The sequence below is a fragment of the Coregonus lavaretus genome (assembly GCF_964263955.1).
Source record: "Coregonus lavaretus genome assembly, contig: HAP1_SCAFFOLD_702, whole genome shotgun sequence".
Taxonomy (NCBI): Eukaryota; Metazoa; Chordata; class Actinopteri; order Salmoniformes; family Salmonidae; genus Coregonus; species Coregonus lavaretus.
This window is the reverse complement of record NW_028163467.1, coordinates 62,299-80,194: the sequence shown is the minus strand read 5'-3', so window position 1 is coordinate 80,194 and position 17,896 is coordinate 62,299. Positions and strand designations below refer to the sequence as shown.

Sequence of the window (17,896 nt, the reverse complement as noted above, 5' to 3'; positions counted from 1 at the left end):
TGCCAATTCCAGGTTGCATATATCGCCTTTACAGAGTATGTTTTAAATGGCAGAGAGATAAGGGGTAGAGGTAGACAGAATGAACTTGCATAAACCAAATTGTGTGTGACAAACTCAAAGGATGAGGGAGGTTTTCAAAGCGTTCCATAAATAAAGCGGTCATAATCACTGGTCACCTGTGACCTAGTCCTTCTTGGAATCAACAGCCAGACCTGAGTCCTTCGACAAGACAGTGGGGGGTTGATTTATATAGGTAGGGCACAGGTGTCACCTGTTAATTCATAAACGAGCACAAATCCAATATCATCTCATGACAACCAATCAACGGAATGGGAAAGGTATCACGTGTTTTCGATCATGCGCCGTTTTGAAATGAGAGACTTTACAAAGATGATAAATCACTAATTGACTCAGCCAATAATAGGTGGTGAGAAACGTTCAAGAAATGTAATCAATAATATAAACACAAGATCCCCCTTCAATGTAGGGGCGGGATTTCTGGATGATGTGCAGTTTTCTCCAATCACAAGACGTATTTTTTCGCCGTCAGAAATACAGACGTGAATATCATCCAATGAAATCTCTCAACTCGATACGCTGGGCTGGACAGGTCGCCGTAGCTACGCGCTAGGCTAGGCAAGCAGTATGGCGGAAGAAGAAGAGAGTGAATTTGAGTTGGAAGGTTTTAAAAAAGAATTGGAGAGTTTGTTCGTCAGTAACTCAAGTGAAGAATACGGACTCCAAAGCAAGTTATACTGCGCACGGTTCTGTAAGGTAAGAGATGTATTCGAGTCACATCCTGGGTAAAAAACGCAGGACTTGTTTTCCAGTACGGGCTTGAGCTAGCTAACGTTAGCTAGCTTGGGCCAGAGCTCCGTTCACTAACATTACATTTACGACATTTAGCAGACGCTCTTATCCAGAGCGACTTACAGTTAGTGAGTGCATACAATTTTTCATACTGGTCCCCCCCTAGTGGGAATCGAACCCACAACCCTGGCGTTGCAAGCGCCATGCTTTAACCAACTGAGGTACACGGGACTCTCTTCTAGGGCTAACTAGCTAACCAATTCCCCTCCCCCAGAAACAGACGGCTAACAACCCGTATATGGCTAGCTAGCAACCAATAAACGAACTGTTTCTGTAATGTCACTTACGTTATATATGCTAATTCACCCTTTTTCTAAATGTATGATGGTATACTGTTAGTAGTTAGCTACATGGAAAGCATTGTCAGTCAAGTCGTGTTCGGTAGTTTGTTTGTTAGCCAAGTTATCTGCAGTTCCCAGTTTAGCTAGCTAGTTAGTTAGTTAGTTAGCTGCTAGTTTGCCAACAGTAGATTCGGGAACTAACTAGGACGTCTGGTGGAATTCAATGACTGCACTGATGACCTAGCAATCATATGAAGTCGCTTTTTTTTCTCCCAATTTGTCATGAGTAAGCCATGTTTTAGTTAGATCGCAACCAAAGATGGTTAACTCTTTTTGTTTAGGCTTGAACCGTTAACGTTACAGATACTTATAGCTAACTACAGTGTCTAGTTAGATCTGACTATGGTATAGTTAGCCGGCGAAGTATTCAGTTGCTACAAAAAGACGTTGAGATGATGATACGATAGAAAGGGACGGACCCCATTGGTTTAATTGGGCCCATCCAACCTGTTGGTATAGTTTCCCGGTCCACTCTTTCTTTCTCTCTCTCCCCTCCCCTGTAGTTGGTGGAGGTGTATACAGGACGGTGGCAGGTACCTTTGCCACAGCTGCAGGTGCTCCAGACAGCTCTATGCTCCTTTGTCCAAGCCTCAGCCTGCTTCCCGTCTGACTGTGAACACGTATGCTACACCTTGAGTAGCCTTGCCCTGTAAGTATGAGCCCTGACTTGCTTAGCTGCTCCTCCGGGGGGGTTACATAGCGTCATGTCCCCCCCCCAGTCTATCTTCAGTATGAGTAGTGGCTCCTCCGGGGGGTTACATAGACTGGGGGGGTGACATGACGCTATGTAACCCCCCGGAGGAGCCACTACTCATACTGAAGATAGACTGGGGGGGGGACATGACGCTATGTAACCCCCCGGAGGAGCCACTACTCATACTGAAGATAGACTGGGGGGAGGGGGGTGACATGACGCTATGTAACCCCCCGGAGGAGCCACTACTCATACTGAAGATAGACTGGGGGGGTGACATGACGCTATCTTCAGTATGAGTAGTGGCTCCTCCGGGGGGTTACATAGCGTCATGTCACCCTCCCAGTCTATCTTCAGTATGAGTAGTGTTGTTTCCTAGGCTGCCTCCGCACCCTTTCAGAGATGCCTTGTCATTTCATCCCTGTTGGAACATTATTGAAGGAGATATAAGAGGCTGAAACTGTTCCCTCCCCTTTCTCTCTCTCTCCCCCCCGCAGGAGTGTTTTTGAGCTCTTGCTGTTTTTGAACAGGAATAAGATCCTGCAGGATCCCCTGAAAAACATCCTTGATTCGTTCCAGGTGAGTTGTCTTTAACCCCTGTTCCCAAATCTCAGGAATCGTAGACATGTGGCAGTGATACGTTGGACACCCTATCCTAGCCTGGTCCCAGATCTGTTTGGTGCTGTCTTACCAACTCCTATGGTTGTTGTCATGACATAAGAATGACCGTAGGAGTTGGCAAGACAGCACCAAACAGGCTGTATTGAATCAGGTGACAAATCAGATCATGTCCGTTTCTCACTGCTTTATTTATGGAAATCTTTCAAACCTCTGCTTTTGAATTCGGCAAGATGGACCAGGCTAACCTCTTCTTCCTCCTCCTCCTCCTTTCAGGAATGTTTTTCCCACCTGGAGAGGCACCAGAACATTCACCTGCTGCAGGTGGGACAGATCATCAGAGAGAAGGGGCCATGGACCAGCCCCATACTACAGGCCATCCTGAAGGACTCACAACTACCCCGGGATGAAGGTGAAGAGAGGGCCTACTGACTATAGAAATCTGTTATGTTGTATTAGGTCTACTGACTATAGAAATCTGTTATGTTGTATTAGGTCTACTGACTATAGAAATCTGTTATGTAAATCAGTTGTTCTGTAAATGTCTGCTCCGGAGTCCTCCATCTCTATAATGACATGAGTCAGTTAACTAGAGGAGGCTGTCTCTGTGGACTGAATATTTACCGGTGTATAACAACGCTCTCTTTCTCTGCCTTCCTCTCTCCAGTGGACAGGTACAGGCCCATAGGGCTCTGGTGAAACGTAGTGCCCTATATAGGGTGACATTTGGGATGCACCACTGACTCTTGCCTGGTCTCTCTCTCCAGTGGACAGGTACATAGACTCGGAGGTACCAGTGTTCTTTGAGCTGCGTGTTCGTTACCTGCTCTCCAGTGAGATGTTCACCGAGGCTGTGGTCCTGGCCAAGACCTGCGCTCAGCACCCCGTGGCCGGACGACACCTGTTCTTCCCGCAGGCCTACCTCACCTGTCTCCTGAAGGCATCGCTCTCCCACCGTATGCACCAAGAGGTGAGGGAACAAGCGTTTGGTCATTTGGATTCCTGGGTTCTGGATTAGAGCACCTGCTAAATGTAAAATGTTTGGAAGGGATGAAGACTGCTGGGAGTATTTTACAGTAACTGATAGCTAGGATCTACAGTAGAGATGGGAGTATTTTACAGTAACTGATGTGCTAGCTAGGATCTACAGTAGAGATGGGAGTATTTTACAGTAACTGATGTGCTAGCTAGGATCTACAGCAGAGATGGGAGTATTTTACAGTAACTGATGTGCTAGCTAGGATCTACAGTAGAGATGGGAGTATTTACAGTAACTGATGTGCTAGCTAGGATCTACAGCAGAGATGGGAGTATTTTACAGTAACTGATGTGCTAGCTAGGATCTACAGTAGAGATGGGAGTATTTTACAGTAACTGATGTGCTAGCTAGGATCTACAGTAGAGATGGGAGTATTTTACAGTAACTGATGTGCTAGCTAGGATCTACAGTAGAGATGGGAGGAGGATCTCACCAGTTCTCCTCTCATGCACAAGGAGGTGAGGGAAGAAGGTTTTGACAAAGATTGTGTGTTTTGTTAAATTCATAAATGTGGCTGTTGCGGTCCATCTTCTGGAGTTGCTGCCTTCTTCCCTTGTTTGGAAGGCTTCGTAGGTCCGGTATGGGGGTGGGTGGTATTATTGACTGGAAGGGTTCGTAGGTCCGGTATGGGGGTGGGTGGTATTATTGACTGGAAGGCTTCGTAGGTCCGGTATGGGGGTGGGTGGTTGGTATTATTGACTGGAAGGCTTGGTAGGTCCGGTATGGGGGTGGGTGGTATTATTGACTGGAAGGCTTCGTAGGTCCGGTATGGGGGTGGGTGGTATTATTGACTGGAAGGCTTCGTAGGTCCGGTATGGGGGTGGGTGGGTGGTATTATTGACTGGAAGGCTTCGTAGGTCCGGTATGGGGGTGGGTGGTATTATTGACTGGAAGGCTTCGTAGGTCCGGTATGGGGGTGGGTGGTATTATTGACTGGAAGGCTTCGTAGGTCCGGTATGGGGGGGGGGGTGGGTGGTATTATTGACTGGAAGGCTTTGTAGGTCCGGTATGGGGGGGGGTGGGTGGTATTATTGACTGGAAGGCTTCGTAGGTCTGGTATGGGGGTGGGTGGTATTATTGACTGGAAGGCTTCGTAGGTCCGGTATGGGGGTGGGTGGTATTATTGACTGGAAGGCTTCGTAGGTCCGGTATGGGGGTGGGTGGGTGGTATTATTGACTGGAAGGCTTGGTAGGTCCGGTATGGGGGTGGGTGGGTGGTATTATTGACTGGAAGGCTTCGTAGGTCCGGTATGGGGGGGGGTGGGTGGTATTATTGACTGGAAGGCTTCGTAGGTCCGGTATGGGGGTGGGTGGTATTATTGACTGGAAGGCTTCGTAGGTCCGGTATGGGGGTGGGTGGTATTATTGACTGGAAGGCTTGGTAGGTCCGGTATGGGGGTGGGTGGGTGGTATTATTGACTGGAAGGCTTCGTAGGTCCGGTATGGGGGGGGGTGGGTGGTATTATTGACTGGAAGGCTTCGTAGGTCCGGTATGGGGGTGGGTGGGTGGTATTATTGACTGGAAGGCTTCGTAGGTCCGGTATGGGGGTGGGTGGGTGGTATTATTGACTGGAAGGCTTCGTAGGTCCGGTATGGGGGTGGGTGGTATTATTGACTGGAAGGCTTCGTAGGTCCGGTATGGGGGTGGGTGGTATTATTGACTGGAAGGCTTCGTAGGTCCGGTATGGGGGTGGGTGGTATTATTGACTGGAAGGCTTCGTAGGTCCGGTATGGGGGGGGGGTGGTATTATTGACTGGAAGGCTTCGTAGGTCCGGTATGGGGGGGGGTGGTATTATTGACTGGAAGGCTTCGTAGGTCCGGTATGGGGGTGGGTGGTATTATTGACTGGAAGGCTTCGTAGGTCTGGTATGGGGGTGGGTGGTATTATTGACTGGAAGGCTTCGTAGGTCCGGTATGGGGGTGGGTGGGTGGTATTATTGACTGGAAGGCTTCGTAGGTCCGGTATGGGGGTGGGTGGGTGGTATTATTGACTGGAAGGCTTCGTAGGTCCGGTATGGGGGTGGGTGGGTGGTATTATTGACTGGAAGGCTTCGTAGGTCCGGTATGGGGGTGGGTGGTAGGTCCGGTATGGGGGTGGGTGGTATTATTTAAAGCGATATTTGACCAGTACTCTCATGTCTTTTTATTATCTGTTTACATCACTTAGTCTTGGGTGATCTCATTAGGAATCTACCAGTGATGTAGTGGGAGAAATAGGTGGGTAAACTCTGATCACCGTTCGCTGTGAGTAAAGTAACTCTCCCTATACTTTGAATGCATTTTTTGTTGTTTTTGCAAAAGATGGGTAAACGTTAGCGCAACAAAAAAGAAAGTACGTAAACGGCGTTGACCTGCGTTCGCCCTCCACTACACCACTGGAATCTACGGTATAAATGCTTGAATGATCTCACCATTTCTTCTCTCTCTCTCTCTCTCTCTCTAACCTGTAGATGTCTGCCATCGACGGTAAGGATGCGGTGGATATCGTGTGTAACACGGAGAGTGAGGAGAGAGATGAGACGCTGCTGGCCCTCTGCAGAGCCTTCCTCTCTCAGCAACTACACAGAGGAGACATGAATTGCCTGTGGTGAGGCTCTTCACTTTTCAACACACTTCATACCTGTCCGTGTTCTACGTCAGGGGCCGTATGGATCAAGAATTTCAGAGTTGGGAGTGGTGATTTTAGGATCCGTTTTCCCCTTTTTAGATCACAATTTAATACGATTTACAAGGAAAGGGGGGGGGGGGGGGGCCTGATCCTAGATCAGCGCTTTTACTCTTGACTCTTGATTGATCATGTTGCGTCCTTACATGCTCCAACAGAGTTCTGCTGACGGTACCAGAGGTAGAGATAATAGCCGACCCATGTCTCCCCAGATACTCTCTCTGCTGACGGTACCAGAGGTAGAGATAATAGCCGACCCATGTCTCCCCAGATACTCTCTCTCCTGACGGTACCAGAGGTAGAGATAATAGCCGACCCATGTCTCCCCAGATACTCTCTCTGCTGACGGTACCAGAGGTAGAGATAATAGCCGACCCATGTCTCCCCAGATACTCTCTCTGCTGACGGTACCAGAGGTAGAGATAATAGCCGACCCATGTCTCCCCAGATACTCTCTCTGCTGACGGTACCAGAGGTAGAGATAATAGCCGACCCATGTCTCCCCAGATACTCTCTCTGCTGACGGTACCAGAGGTAGAGATAATAGCCGACCCATGTCTCCCCAGATACTCTCTCTGCTGACGGTACCAGAGGTAGAGATAATAGCCGACCCATGTCTCGCCAGATACTCTCTCTGCTGACGGTACCAGAGGTAGAGATAATAGCCGACCCATGTCTCCCCAGATACTCTCTCTGCTGACGGTACCAGGTAGAGATGATAGCCGACCCACGTCTCCCCAGATACTCTCTCTGCTGACGGTACCAGAGGTAGAGATAATAGCCGACCCATGTCTCGCCAGATACTCTCTCTGCTGACGGTACCAGAGGTAGAGATAATAGCCGACCCACGTCTCCCCAGATACTCTCTCTGCTGACGGTACCAGGGGTAGAGATGATAGCCGACCCATGTCTCCCCAGATACTCTCTCTGCTGACGGTACCAGAGGTAGAGATAATAGCCGACCCACGTCTCCCCAGATACTCTCTCTGCTGACGGTACCAGAGGTAGAGATAATAGCTGACCCACGTCTCCCCAGATACTCTCTCTGCTGACGGTACCAGGTAGAGATAATAGCCGACCCATGTCTCCCCAGATACTCTCTCTGCTCTGTCATTTCAGACCTCTTGTTCCTGGATTTACAAACAGATGTTTTTAGGATTAATGAACAAACAGGGATATTTGGATACAGTAATTGCTAGGCTTAAGCTGATGTCACATGATGTGGACGCAATTTATGTTGCTTGCACATAGTTGCATCTGGGTTGCGCTGTGTCACCCCCCCCCCCCAAAAAAAAGAATTGCCTGCAACTTGGTTGCGTTGCATCGCAAGAGATAGAAATCAATCCTATTTCACGCAGCTGACTTTATGCAATGTCGGATCAGTGAGCAGAAACGAGTTGGCTTGACTGGTCATATTGTTCCGTTTTGGAACTCTGACCCAGTTGTCGCAGCTGTCGGTGCTGCTGCAAACTGCGACAGAAGAGTCATGCCAAATGGGTAATCTAGAAAACATCGTAGACAGCAGCATGTCTAGTCATGGGGAACATTGGTCTTGGCAGTCCGTCACGTTTAGAAGTGAAGGCAGACCTTTTCTCCGTCCAGTTTCAACACGAACGGCGCTAGCTAGCTTAGCTCATCGCATTCATGAAACCATGATCTGATGGATGACAGGATTGGATGTTACGTGCAATTTCAATTGCGTTTAAAAAAAAAAAAAATCTTTGTGTGTCAGCGAAGTTGCTTGAGATGTCGCTTGCGTCTGAACAGGAATTGCGTCCAAATTGCTTCGTGTGACACAGGCTTTACAATTGAAGTGCAGATATTTGATTTATTCTGCTTGTTCTTTGGTGTCATGGGTTACCAGGTTACTGTTCAGCACCTTGTGATAACTGGTCACATAAAATGGCTTTATAGAAGACATTGGATTGATTTGATCTTTAACCACTTTCTTCTCCCCCATGGGGATCTGATTTAGAAACAGGTTTTTATTTCAGCCGGCTAATGAATAAAACTGCGACCTTTTTGACACCGTAATAACTAACCTTATTAATGAAGTGATTTTATAATTGTATTTAATCACTTTCTCTTCCTCTACAGGGATCTGGTGTTCATATGGAGTAAACTCCATCTGCGGGTCAACTCTTCCAAACAGGTCTTCCTGGAAGAGAGCCATCGGCTGATGCTGTCCGCCACCAACATCAAATCAATATTCCCTTTCATGAGAGTGATCCTTGCAGAGGTGAGCCGGGGAACTCGTGGGACTGTTGATTGGCTTTATTTATTTGTTGCTCAAATTACTGCGGACATTATTTTTTATTTTATTTTTTAGATGTAATGGAGTCGTTGTAGTGTAGAGGATTATGTCAAGTTGCTTTGATTTGGGTTTTTAGCTAGTTAAGGTGGCTTGGCTTAGTTCAGAGTTTATTTTATTTGTTTTATGTTTGTTGAGGAGAATATTTGTGATGTGTTTGCTTCCTGTTTTTTTTACACGTCAGAGCCATGTTTTTTTCCATTGTGTTTCATCTGATAACTGCATACTAGAGATATGAATAGAAGCCAGGCTTTTTTTTTGTGTTGACTGAAAAATTGTGCTGAACTGACAAACATACCGTCAGCTTACATGATCCCGGGGTGCGTCTCAAATGGGCCCCCTATTTATGGGCCCTGGTAAAAGATAGTGCACATGTATGTGTATAGGGAATAGTGTTCCGTTTGGGACGCAGCCCTGATCATGATTAGGCCTCCTCTTTCTCTTTTTAGTGTGATCGTTTTCTATGTACAGTCAAAAAATGGACGACCTTGATTTAAAGATGAGCGACAAAGACTGGATATATATATATATATATATATATATATATATATATATATATATATATACATGATGCAAATACCGAGCTATATTGTACGCTCCAAAACCATTTTGATAGTATTTTATACTAATACAATTGCTCAGGGAAAGATTGAGTTTAACAAGTACTATTTATTTTCAAAATTATTGGCACCCCTGTTTTTTTTCCCAATACCTTTCAATACCTCAACTTGCGAGTATAATATAACGGCACTGAGTCTTTTTCTATGTAGGTATGGGGTTATTTTCTGCTTATGCATCCTTTATTTTTTTCGACACCAAACCCACCCCTGTTGTGCACCTCTATTTTCATGTCATCCAACAAATATAAACGGCGTAAGGCCTTTAGAACCTAGAAGAACCTTTTGAATCTCCGGACCAACTGCCTGCTAAACGGCACTTGGATTGGAACCGGTGCTTTGGTCAGATGACAATGAAAATAGAGGTCTTTGGCCAGGCACAGCAGTGGTGGGTTTGGAGTCGAAATAAGGATGCATGAGTAGAACATAACAGTAAAGTACGGTGGTGGATCTTTTGATGTTACGGGGCTGTTTTCCTTCCACTGGGCCCTGGGGCCCTTGTTAAGGTCAACAGCATCTTGAACCAGGACATTTTAGCCCAAAATCTGGTTGCCTCCACAAGGAGGCTAAAACTTTTGCTGCAAGTGGATCTTCCAGCAAGACGACAACCCCAAGCACACATCCATAATTCACAAAGAAATGGTTAATTGACCACAATCTACATTTTAGCAATGGCCATCTCAGTCTCCGGACCTTGAACCCCCATTGGAAAAAGGATCTGGAAAGATTCTGTATGGAAGAGTGATCTAAGATTCTTCCCAATGTGTTCCTGCAATCTTATCAAACCTTTTTATTTTTTTTAAAGGATCAGTGCCGTTATCCTCGCAAGGTGAGGTATTGACAACCGGCCAATCATTTGGACCCTATCTTTTTGAGACCCCAAAAAATATTATTGTATTAGTATAAAATAATATTTTACTTTTTTTTGTGGTTGCATACAATATAGCTCAGTATTTGTATTAGTTTGATGGTATTCTTTGCTCTTTTTTTTTTATCAAGGGTGGCAATAATTTTGGACCTGACTGTGTGTATCTATATGTCTGTGTGTGTGTGTAGCAGGGGTAATTCATTGACCCTTTCTGTTGTATTTCTCTCTTGCTCTCCCCAGCTGGGGAAGGATGGTCTCCAGTTCTGTGTGGAGCTCTGCACCCACGCCCTCCAGACGAACCCCTGCGACTCCGCCACCAAGTCCCTCATCTACAAGACGGTGGCCTACCTCCTCCCCAACGACCTGGAGGTCTGCCGGGCCTGCGCCCTCCTCGTCTTCTTCCTGGAGCGCACCGTGGAGGCCTACAAAACTGTCCTCCTCCTCTACACCCACCCCGACCAGGAGTACAACGCCGAGGCCGGCCCCATCGGAAACCACATCCGCTTTGAGATCCTCCAGACCCTGAAGAGAGGCCTCTACTTCGACCCGGAGTTCTGGAACCTTTTGAATCTCCGGACCAACTGCCTGAAGCTGATGAGCGAGAAGAAGGCGGCGTTGGCAAGGATGGTGGAGGAGGAGGAGGAGGATGGGTGGGTGTCCAACTACTGCACCACCACCACCAAAGAGCCCTGTCGCGGCCGGAGTGCTGACCTGTCTGAGCAGGTGCAGACTAAACACGTAGAGATTAAACCGGCTAAACCAGCACAGAAACACGTTCAGATTAAACCCTTTCACCAGGTAACGGCGCCCAAAAGGCGGTTCCAAAAAGAAGAGAAGAATCACATTTCGACGGCGCCGGTGGCGGCCAAACGTGTCAAAGCTCAAAGGTTGGAAAAGACTGTAGAAAATACCTCTGTCGAGCCGCGGCAGCCGCATGTTAATCATGTGACGCGGGTGACGGCGAAAGCTAAGACGGAGAAGCCGGCTGAACCCCCTGAAGTTGAGGAACAACCCGTATTAAAAAGAAGAAGAGGAAGGAAGCCTGGGCCGAAGCCGGGACCGCGGTCGCCTGTGAGAGCGACGGAGTCCTCAGCCGAGACCGCCTCTGTCAGACGGTCCTTCAGACAACTGGACATGGCGCAGGAGAACCTGGCCAGGCAAGTCGGTCACGGACAACACAGGCACATGACCAGACTCTCAGAGAAGAAACCTCCGAAACGGCGGGGCAGGAAACCCCGTTGGCTACTGGAAGGCACGTTCCAGGCTGAGAACAGCGCTCCCCGGACGGGTCGCCAACCGGGCAGGAAACCCCCGCGGCAGAAGACCCAGCAGACGCCAGCAGAGAAGACCAGTAAGACCTCTCAGACTGGTGCCGCTGTCAACGAAAGCGCAGCCGAACAAAAGGACGTGGCGACGTCGCAAAATAAAACTGCGGCCGCTCGTCTGACAGCGCCGAGGGAACAGGAAGGTAAACGTCGGGAGGAGACTCCTGCTACCAACCGCCTGCCGGCAGCGGCTCCTGCTTCTGACTTGAAGCTGGAGGTCTCCTTACCTGACAACGAAGTGATCGGGGTCTTCCCTGAGGACTCTCTCAGTAGGCGAGGACTGGTGACTCCAAACTGTGACGAGTCGAAGGCGCCAATCCAGGCACAGTATCAGGTGAAGCATCGACTCGGAGAGGAGTTGATCCTTTCCACTCAGAACGCCAGTCTCTTCATACGCCGGTTGCACAGCTACGCCCAGACGCCCATGGCGGAAGGTGTCACGTTGAACGCTGAGACCTGTTTGTTGAAAGCGACGGATTTCCGTCCCTCCCTAAACCAAAGTTGTCTGCCGGTGCCGGGCGACGCTTCAGGGTTATTTTACCAGACGTCCGCAACGGAAATGGAAGTTGAGGTCTCCTCGCAAACTGTCACTCCAACTGACGTTACTTTCACACCACGAGGTGGAGCTGTTGAACACGTTGAAATTCCCAAGAATGAGGAAGGATTCTCTACTGATCCTCAGCAAAAATGTCCTCTATCCGTTCCCTCAGTGAATTCCATTGTTCCTAACAATACAGGTAGAAGAAGAACAATAAATAGAGAAGTAACTAATTTTCCAAGAGAACCAATGGAAGTTACCAATGTTCCAAAAAAGCTAATGGCTTCTGAAGTCAGGGAGGTTTTAGAATCGTCAAGGAATACAGAAGTTACTGATATTCTGAAAGAGGCTATGGATATAGCAAACATTGGTGTGGAAGAAGCAATGATGGGTGACACTGGCAGCGTCCCTGAAAAGGAAACTCCAGAGCTTGTTGCTCCTACACCTTTCTGCTGGTTGGCTAATAGCTCAATGGAAGCGTTTGCCAGAGAGTTTGAAAAGTTTGCCAAGGGTCCGGATTCTGATGCAGAGCGAAACCAGGAGCCGGTGACACCACAGACCACAGATAATGTCTCGCACAAAACCTTGGAGACGACATTGTCAACATCCCCAAAAGTCATCCCTGAGGACATCACAGACCCAGTGGTCCCTGAGGACACTTCAAAAGTAACCGAAGACACCCTGCAAAACATGGACACTCCACACACCCAACAGCTTACAGAGGAGATCCCACAGAATACACATGATACCCCACAGTACCACGAGAACACGTCAATGCACACTGCAGACACCCAACTGGACATTAAAGGTACTTCACAAAACACGGCGCCGGAGGATACCCCAGTGGCCATTGGAAACTTCCCACAGCTCACTGGTGAGACCCGACAGCTTGAGCAACCCCTGAAAGGCACTGTGGATACTCCAGAGGTCCCTGTGGACTCGCCACAGGACAATGACACCCCTCAGATCACAGAAGACCCCCCACAGATTACACAGGACATCGGACAGCTCACAGAGGACACCCCGGAAGTCACTTTCACAGAAGTCACTGTGGACACACTATCACAGAACACACAGGAGGACAGCTCGGAGATAATTGAGGATACCCTGAAAGTCACTGAAACCCCCCAGAAAGTCACTGAAACCCCCCAGAAAGTCACTGAAGACGGCCTGTGCGTCACTGTAGATGCCTCCAAGCACATTGAGGACAACCTACAAATACAAAACACTGCAGACACCCTACAGGACACCCCAAAAGTCGCTGAGGGCACGCCACAGCTCACAGTGGACGCCCCAATGGTTGATGAAGAGCCCACCAAGGACACACGGGACGCCACACATAACAATGGGGACACCCAACAGGTCACTGAGGACACCCCAAGAGTCCCTGAAGACACGTCACGTGAACCCAAAGACGCCTCAAAGGTCACCGGAGATACCCCAATCGTCTCTGAAGACACCCTAAAAGTAACCATTGATACTTCGGAGGTCACTGAAGACCTCTCAATGATCGCTGAAGACACCCCGAAAGTCTCTGAAGTTACCCCACAGAACACACAGTACAACTCACTGGTCACTCTGAAAGTCACTGAAAGTGCTCACATTCCTAAGGTCACCCCAAGAGTCCCTGAAGACACGTCACAGGACCCCAAAGTCACTGAAGACTCTCCACATAAAACACAGGACACCCCAAAAATCACTAAGGACACCACTCCAATGGTCTCTGGGGATATCGCACAAAACCCTGAAGAAGGCACCCCACGGGAGAATGAGGACAGCCAACTGGCATATCGCTGTAGTCTCTGCAACAAGGTTTTCAGAGGCAAACGTGTCATAGCCCACGCCATGTACCACTTCCGCAGGGACCAATGTATGTTCTGTAGGACGCTGTTCAAAAACGACCTCCTCGCCATGATGCATCTATCCCGACACATCGAGAAGTTGAAAAAAGGAAACGTACCGGCTGATTTTGAGGAGGTCCACGAGAACTGGACACCCGACACGCCTGAACGCTCAACGCAGAGGGGGAGACGGGGGCGCAAGAGGATCTCCGTAAACTCCACAGATGGCGCAGAGCCAGCTCCACCGGATTACAGGAAGCTACGGTCGACGAGCAATAGGATCTCTGTAAACTCCACAGATAGCACAGGGTCAACTCCGCCGGATCGCAGGATCTTACGGTCTAAACCTAAGCTACGGTCGAGCACTAGGCTCTCAACTGACTCTCGACCTTCCCCAGAGACTAGACTCACAACAGAAGAGTCTGAAGACAAGCAGTCGATACAGAGGGTCAATGGACACGTGGGCAGAAGACGGGTTAAGGTTGAAGGAACTGAGCGTGAAGGTGATACTCGGGCAGAGGAACAAGAGAAGATCAGTAGGCGACAAGAGGAGGAGCACTCGGCTCTGGAACAGAGGGAAGAACCCGTGGAGATCTCTACTTCTCCGGTGAAGACATCAACAGGTGAACAAGGGGGAACGTCTTACTCTCCTCTGACAAAGACTTTGGAAGAAGAAGAGCAACCCTGCTCCTCAGCGAAGACCATGGAGGACAATACAGAATCTCAGTCTGTGTTGGTAACACAGGACAGGCTTTCAGTTTCCCCTCTAGAGACCTCCGTTCAGGGCAAGGAGACTCCCAGCAGCTGCCCTGTGGAGGGATGCGCAGAGATATTCATTGGAAAACGGCGTTCTCTCCTCGGACATATTCTGGATGATCACCGCGGCGACGCCAAACCCTTGGAAACGACATTCCGCCACGGGAATGGAAAATGCAGTATTTGCCAGAAGCCTGGGATGACTTTGCAGCATTACCAGCACCACATTGCATGGCACAGAGGAATCCCCAGGCATCCCTGTCTACATCATGGGTGTAAAGCCCGGTTCAGTGCAGCGCCAGAAATGAGAAACCACGCCAAGACCCACCAGCCCCTCCGGGCGGTGTGCTGCTTCCCGGGCTGTCAGGAGCGCTCGGCTTGTCTTCTGGAGCTGAACCGTCACGAACGAGAACACTATCGTCTCCCAGAGGAAGGGGAGGATGCGCCTGTTTTTGATACCCTTGTCGCCAACGCCGCCTCCGTAAAGGTGATAAAAAAGTGCAAGGTGACGAATAAGCCGAAGAAGATGAAGTGTGTGAAGAGACGATGGGCTCCTGGAGAAAATGAGGCGTCAGCTGCTGATCCCACTACTACAGCAAAGGTAACCAGGAAGTGTGACTTCACCAAGACGTTAAAGAAAACACAGGTCATAAAGAAACGGCGTGTTCATAAAGACAGTGATCCCCCTGCTTCTGATCCCCCTACCGTCTCTGTAAAGGTAACGAGTAAGTTGAAGAAGTTGCAGGTTAAGAGGAAACCGTGTGTTGGTAAGAAAATGAACGCCCCAACGGCTCCCATCACCACCGCCGCTGAACAAGTGACCAAGAAGTTAAAGATGATGCATAAAAAGGTAAAGAAAGCGTGGGCTGTGAAGAGACAGAACGTCAGCAAAGAAAATTATACTCCAACCGGACCGCTCACCTCCACCACAATTACCACCACTGAAGAAGTTACCAAAAAGCAAAAAATTATAAATAAGTCGGAGGAAATACGGGTTGTTAAGAAACCGAATGTTGCCGAAGAAAAGGAAACTGGTCCAGCCACCGACGAAGAGGTGGCAGAAAAATCAAAGGTGGCTGATAAGTTAAAGAGAACACCACCTGTAAAGAAACAGAGCGTTAACAAAGACCCCAGGAAGATCTCAAGTGTTAGCACCGACAAGGATACCCCAACTGTTCCCCCAACTGTTCCTCCCACCGCCGCTCCAAAAGACACCAAGAAGTTACCCAAGGTGACGGATAAGTTAAAGAAAACGACACGAATTCTGAAGAAACAAAGAGTCAAGGAACCCAAGAGGCCTGCGGGCGAAGAACACAAGAAGACCTCCAAAAAGCCTGCCAAGTCAAAGACCTCTGGTCCAGAGAAACGCGTTAATGAAGTTACAGAAGTGCCAGGAAGTGAAGACACAGAGGTGGTAGGAGGTCAATCAAAGGAAGAAGATGATAAACCATTGGTGGGAACATCAGACTCAACAGCTAGCAGTGTCTGTGACCAGAAGATGGTTAACGGACACTTAAAGGAGATCACTAAAGAATCACCAAAATACCAGAAAAGTATTAAAACAAGCACAGACACCAAATCCAAGAAATGCAAACCACGGAACCATAAACCCACTACTCCCAAAACCCCTACAACTACTCCCAAAACCCCTATCAAGAAGGAAGCGGCAAAACCCCCCACTTTCTTTGGGAAGATTAGCAACAGGCCGTACATTCGGCCTCCGCCCACAGCCTACCTAGACGAGAGGTACACCACCATGCCGAAACGCAGGAAAGAGATGTCCTGGACCCTGGATCGCTCTCCGATCTGCCCAACCCTGGTGGAGGCCACAGGGGAGACGGGTACACAGTTGGTCCATAGGCAGCGCTGTGCCAAGTGTTTCTTGTCCTTCGACAGTGGAGAGGAGTTACAGACGCACCTCTCGCTGAAGAAGTGCGCAAACCTTTTCGGCTTCGACTCAGACGAGGAGAGTAAGTACAAGATTTTGTCAAAAAAAATCAAATCAAATTGTATTTGTCACATGCGCCGAATACAACAGGTGTAGATTTTACAGTGAAATGCTTACTTACAAACCCTTAACTCTATTTCTTGAACTGCATTGTTGGTTAAGAAAATATTTACCAAAATAAAGTTAAAAAAAACCGGTACCGAGTCAATGTGCAGGGTACAGGTTAGTCGAGGTAATTTGTACATGTAGGTAGGGGTAAAGTGACTATGCATAGATAATAATAAACAGTGAGTAGCAGCAGTGTAAAAACAAAGGGGGGTATATATGTTAATGGTCCGGGTGGCCATTTTGATTAATTGTTCAGCAGTCTTATGGCTTGGGGGTAGAAGCTGTTAAGGAGCCTTTTGGATCTAGACTTGGCCGTGCGGTAGCAGAGAGAACAGTCTATGACTTGGGTGACTGGAGTCTTTGACAATTTTTTTGGGCCTTCCTCTGACATATACTGAGGTCCTGGATGGCAGGAAGCTTGGCCCCAGTGATGTACTGGGCCGTACGCACTACCCTCTGTAGCGCCTTGCGGTCGGATGCCGAGCAGTTGCCATACCAGGCGGTGATGCGACCGGTCAGGATGCTCTCGACGGTGCAGCTGTAGAACCCTTTGAGGATCTGAGGACCCATGAAAATGACTTGTTATTAACATATATTTGTCTACTTCAGGGATTCGATTTCTCGTTGTTTGATTGAATGAAGAAAAAAAAAAGACTAGTCTGTGTCCTGGGAAACCACCCCAAAGTGTAGTAGATTTATAGAAATGATCTTTTTAAATGTGATTTTCCTCCATATTGTTTATGCTGAAAGCTCCAGAGACTGTATGCTTATTGGGTTTTACCGTTGTTCCAGGTAAATGCTGAAGCTGATGGACAAGAGGACATGTTTGGATGTGCTGCTGCTGGGGGGGGATGTTGAAACCCCTCCAAAACCTGCTAGGGGTGTTGTTGAACCCCTTTTTGACCCTGCTACCTTACTGAGGATGACCAGGGTTACAGGACTCTTAACATGGCATGCTGGCTAGCCTGGGGACAGCCAGGCCTTCCTTTGTGACTGAAGGTGGCCGACGGCTACAGCAGGAAGACCCCTCTCAACCCTGCTACCTTTTATTGAAGAGGATTCTTACAGAGTTAACTCTTACATGACATGCCGGCTAGCCTGGGGACAGCCAGGCCTTCCTTTGTGACTGAAGGTGGCCGACGGCTACAGCAGGAAGACCCCTCTCAACCCTGCTACCTTTTATTGAAGAGGATTCTTACAGAGTTAACTCTTACATGACATGCCGGCTAGCCTGGGGACAGCCAGGCCTTCCTTTGTGACTGAAGGTGGCCGACGGCTACAGCAGGAAGACCCCTCTCAACCCTGCTACCTTTTATTGAAGAGGATTCTTACAGAGTTAACTCTTACATGGCATGC

At 48.5% G+C, this 17,896-nt stretch overlaps 1 protein-coding gene across 1 annotated transcript; it reads left to right on the top strand.

The window, feature by feature from the left end:
• Window positions 1-624: 624 nt before the first annotated feature.
• On the top strand, window positions 625-16,594 carry LOC311118100 (uncharacterized protein). The gene is made up of 9 exons (XM_084192975.1): window positions 625-774; window positions 1,715-1,860; window positions 2,403-2,484; window positions 2,800-2,935; window positions 3,291-3,493; window positions 6,014-6,150; window positions 8,326-8,467; window positions 10,265-11,880; window positions 12,355-16,594. The coding sequence occupies exons 1-9, from the start codon at window positions 646-648 to the stop codon at window positions 16,526-16,528; spliced, it is 6,765 nt and encodes a 2,254-aa protein (XP_084049101.1). The 5' UTR covers window positions 625-645; the 3' UTR covers window positions 16,529-16,594.
• The last annotated feature ends 1,302 nt before the right edge of the window (window positions 16,595-17,896 follow it).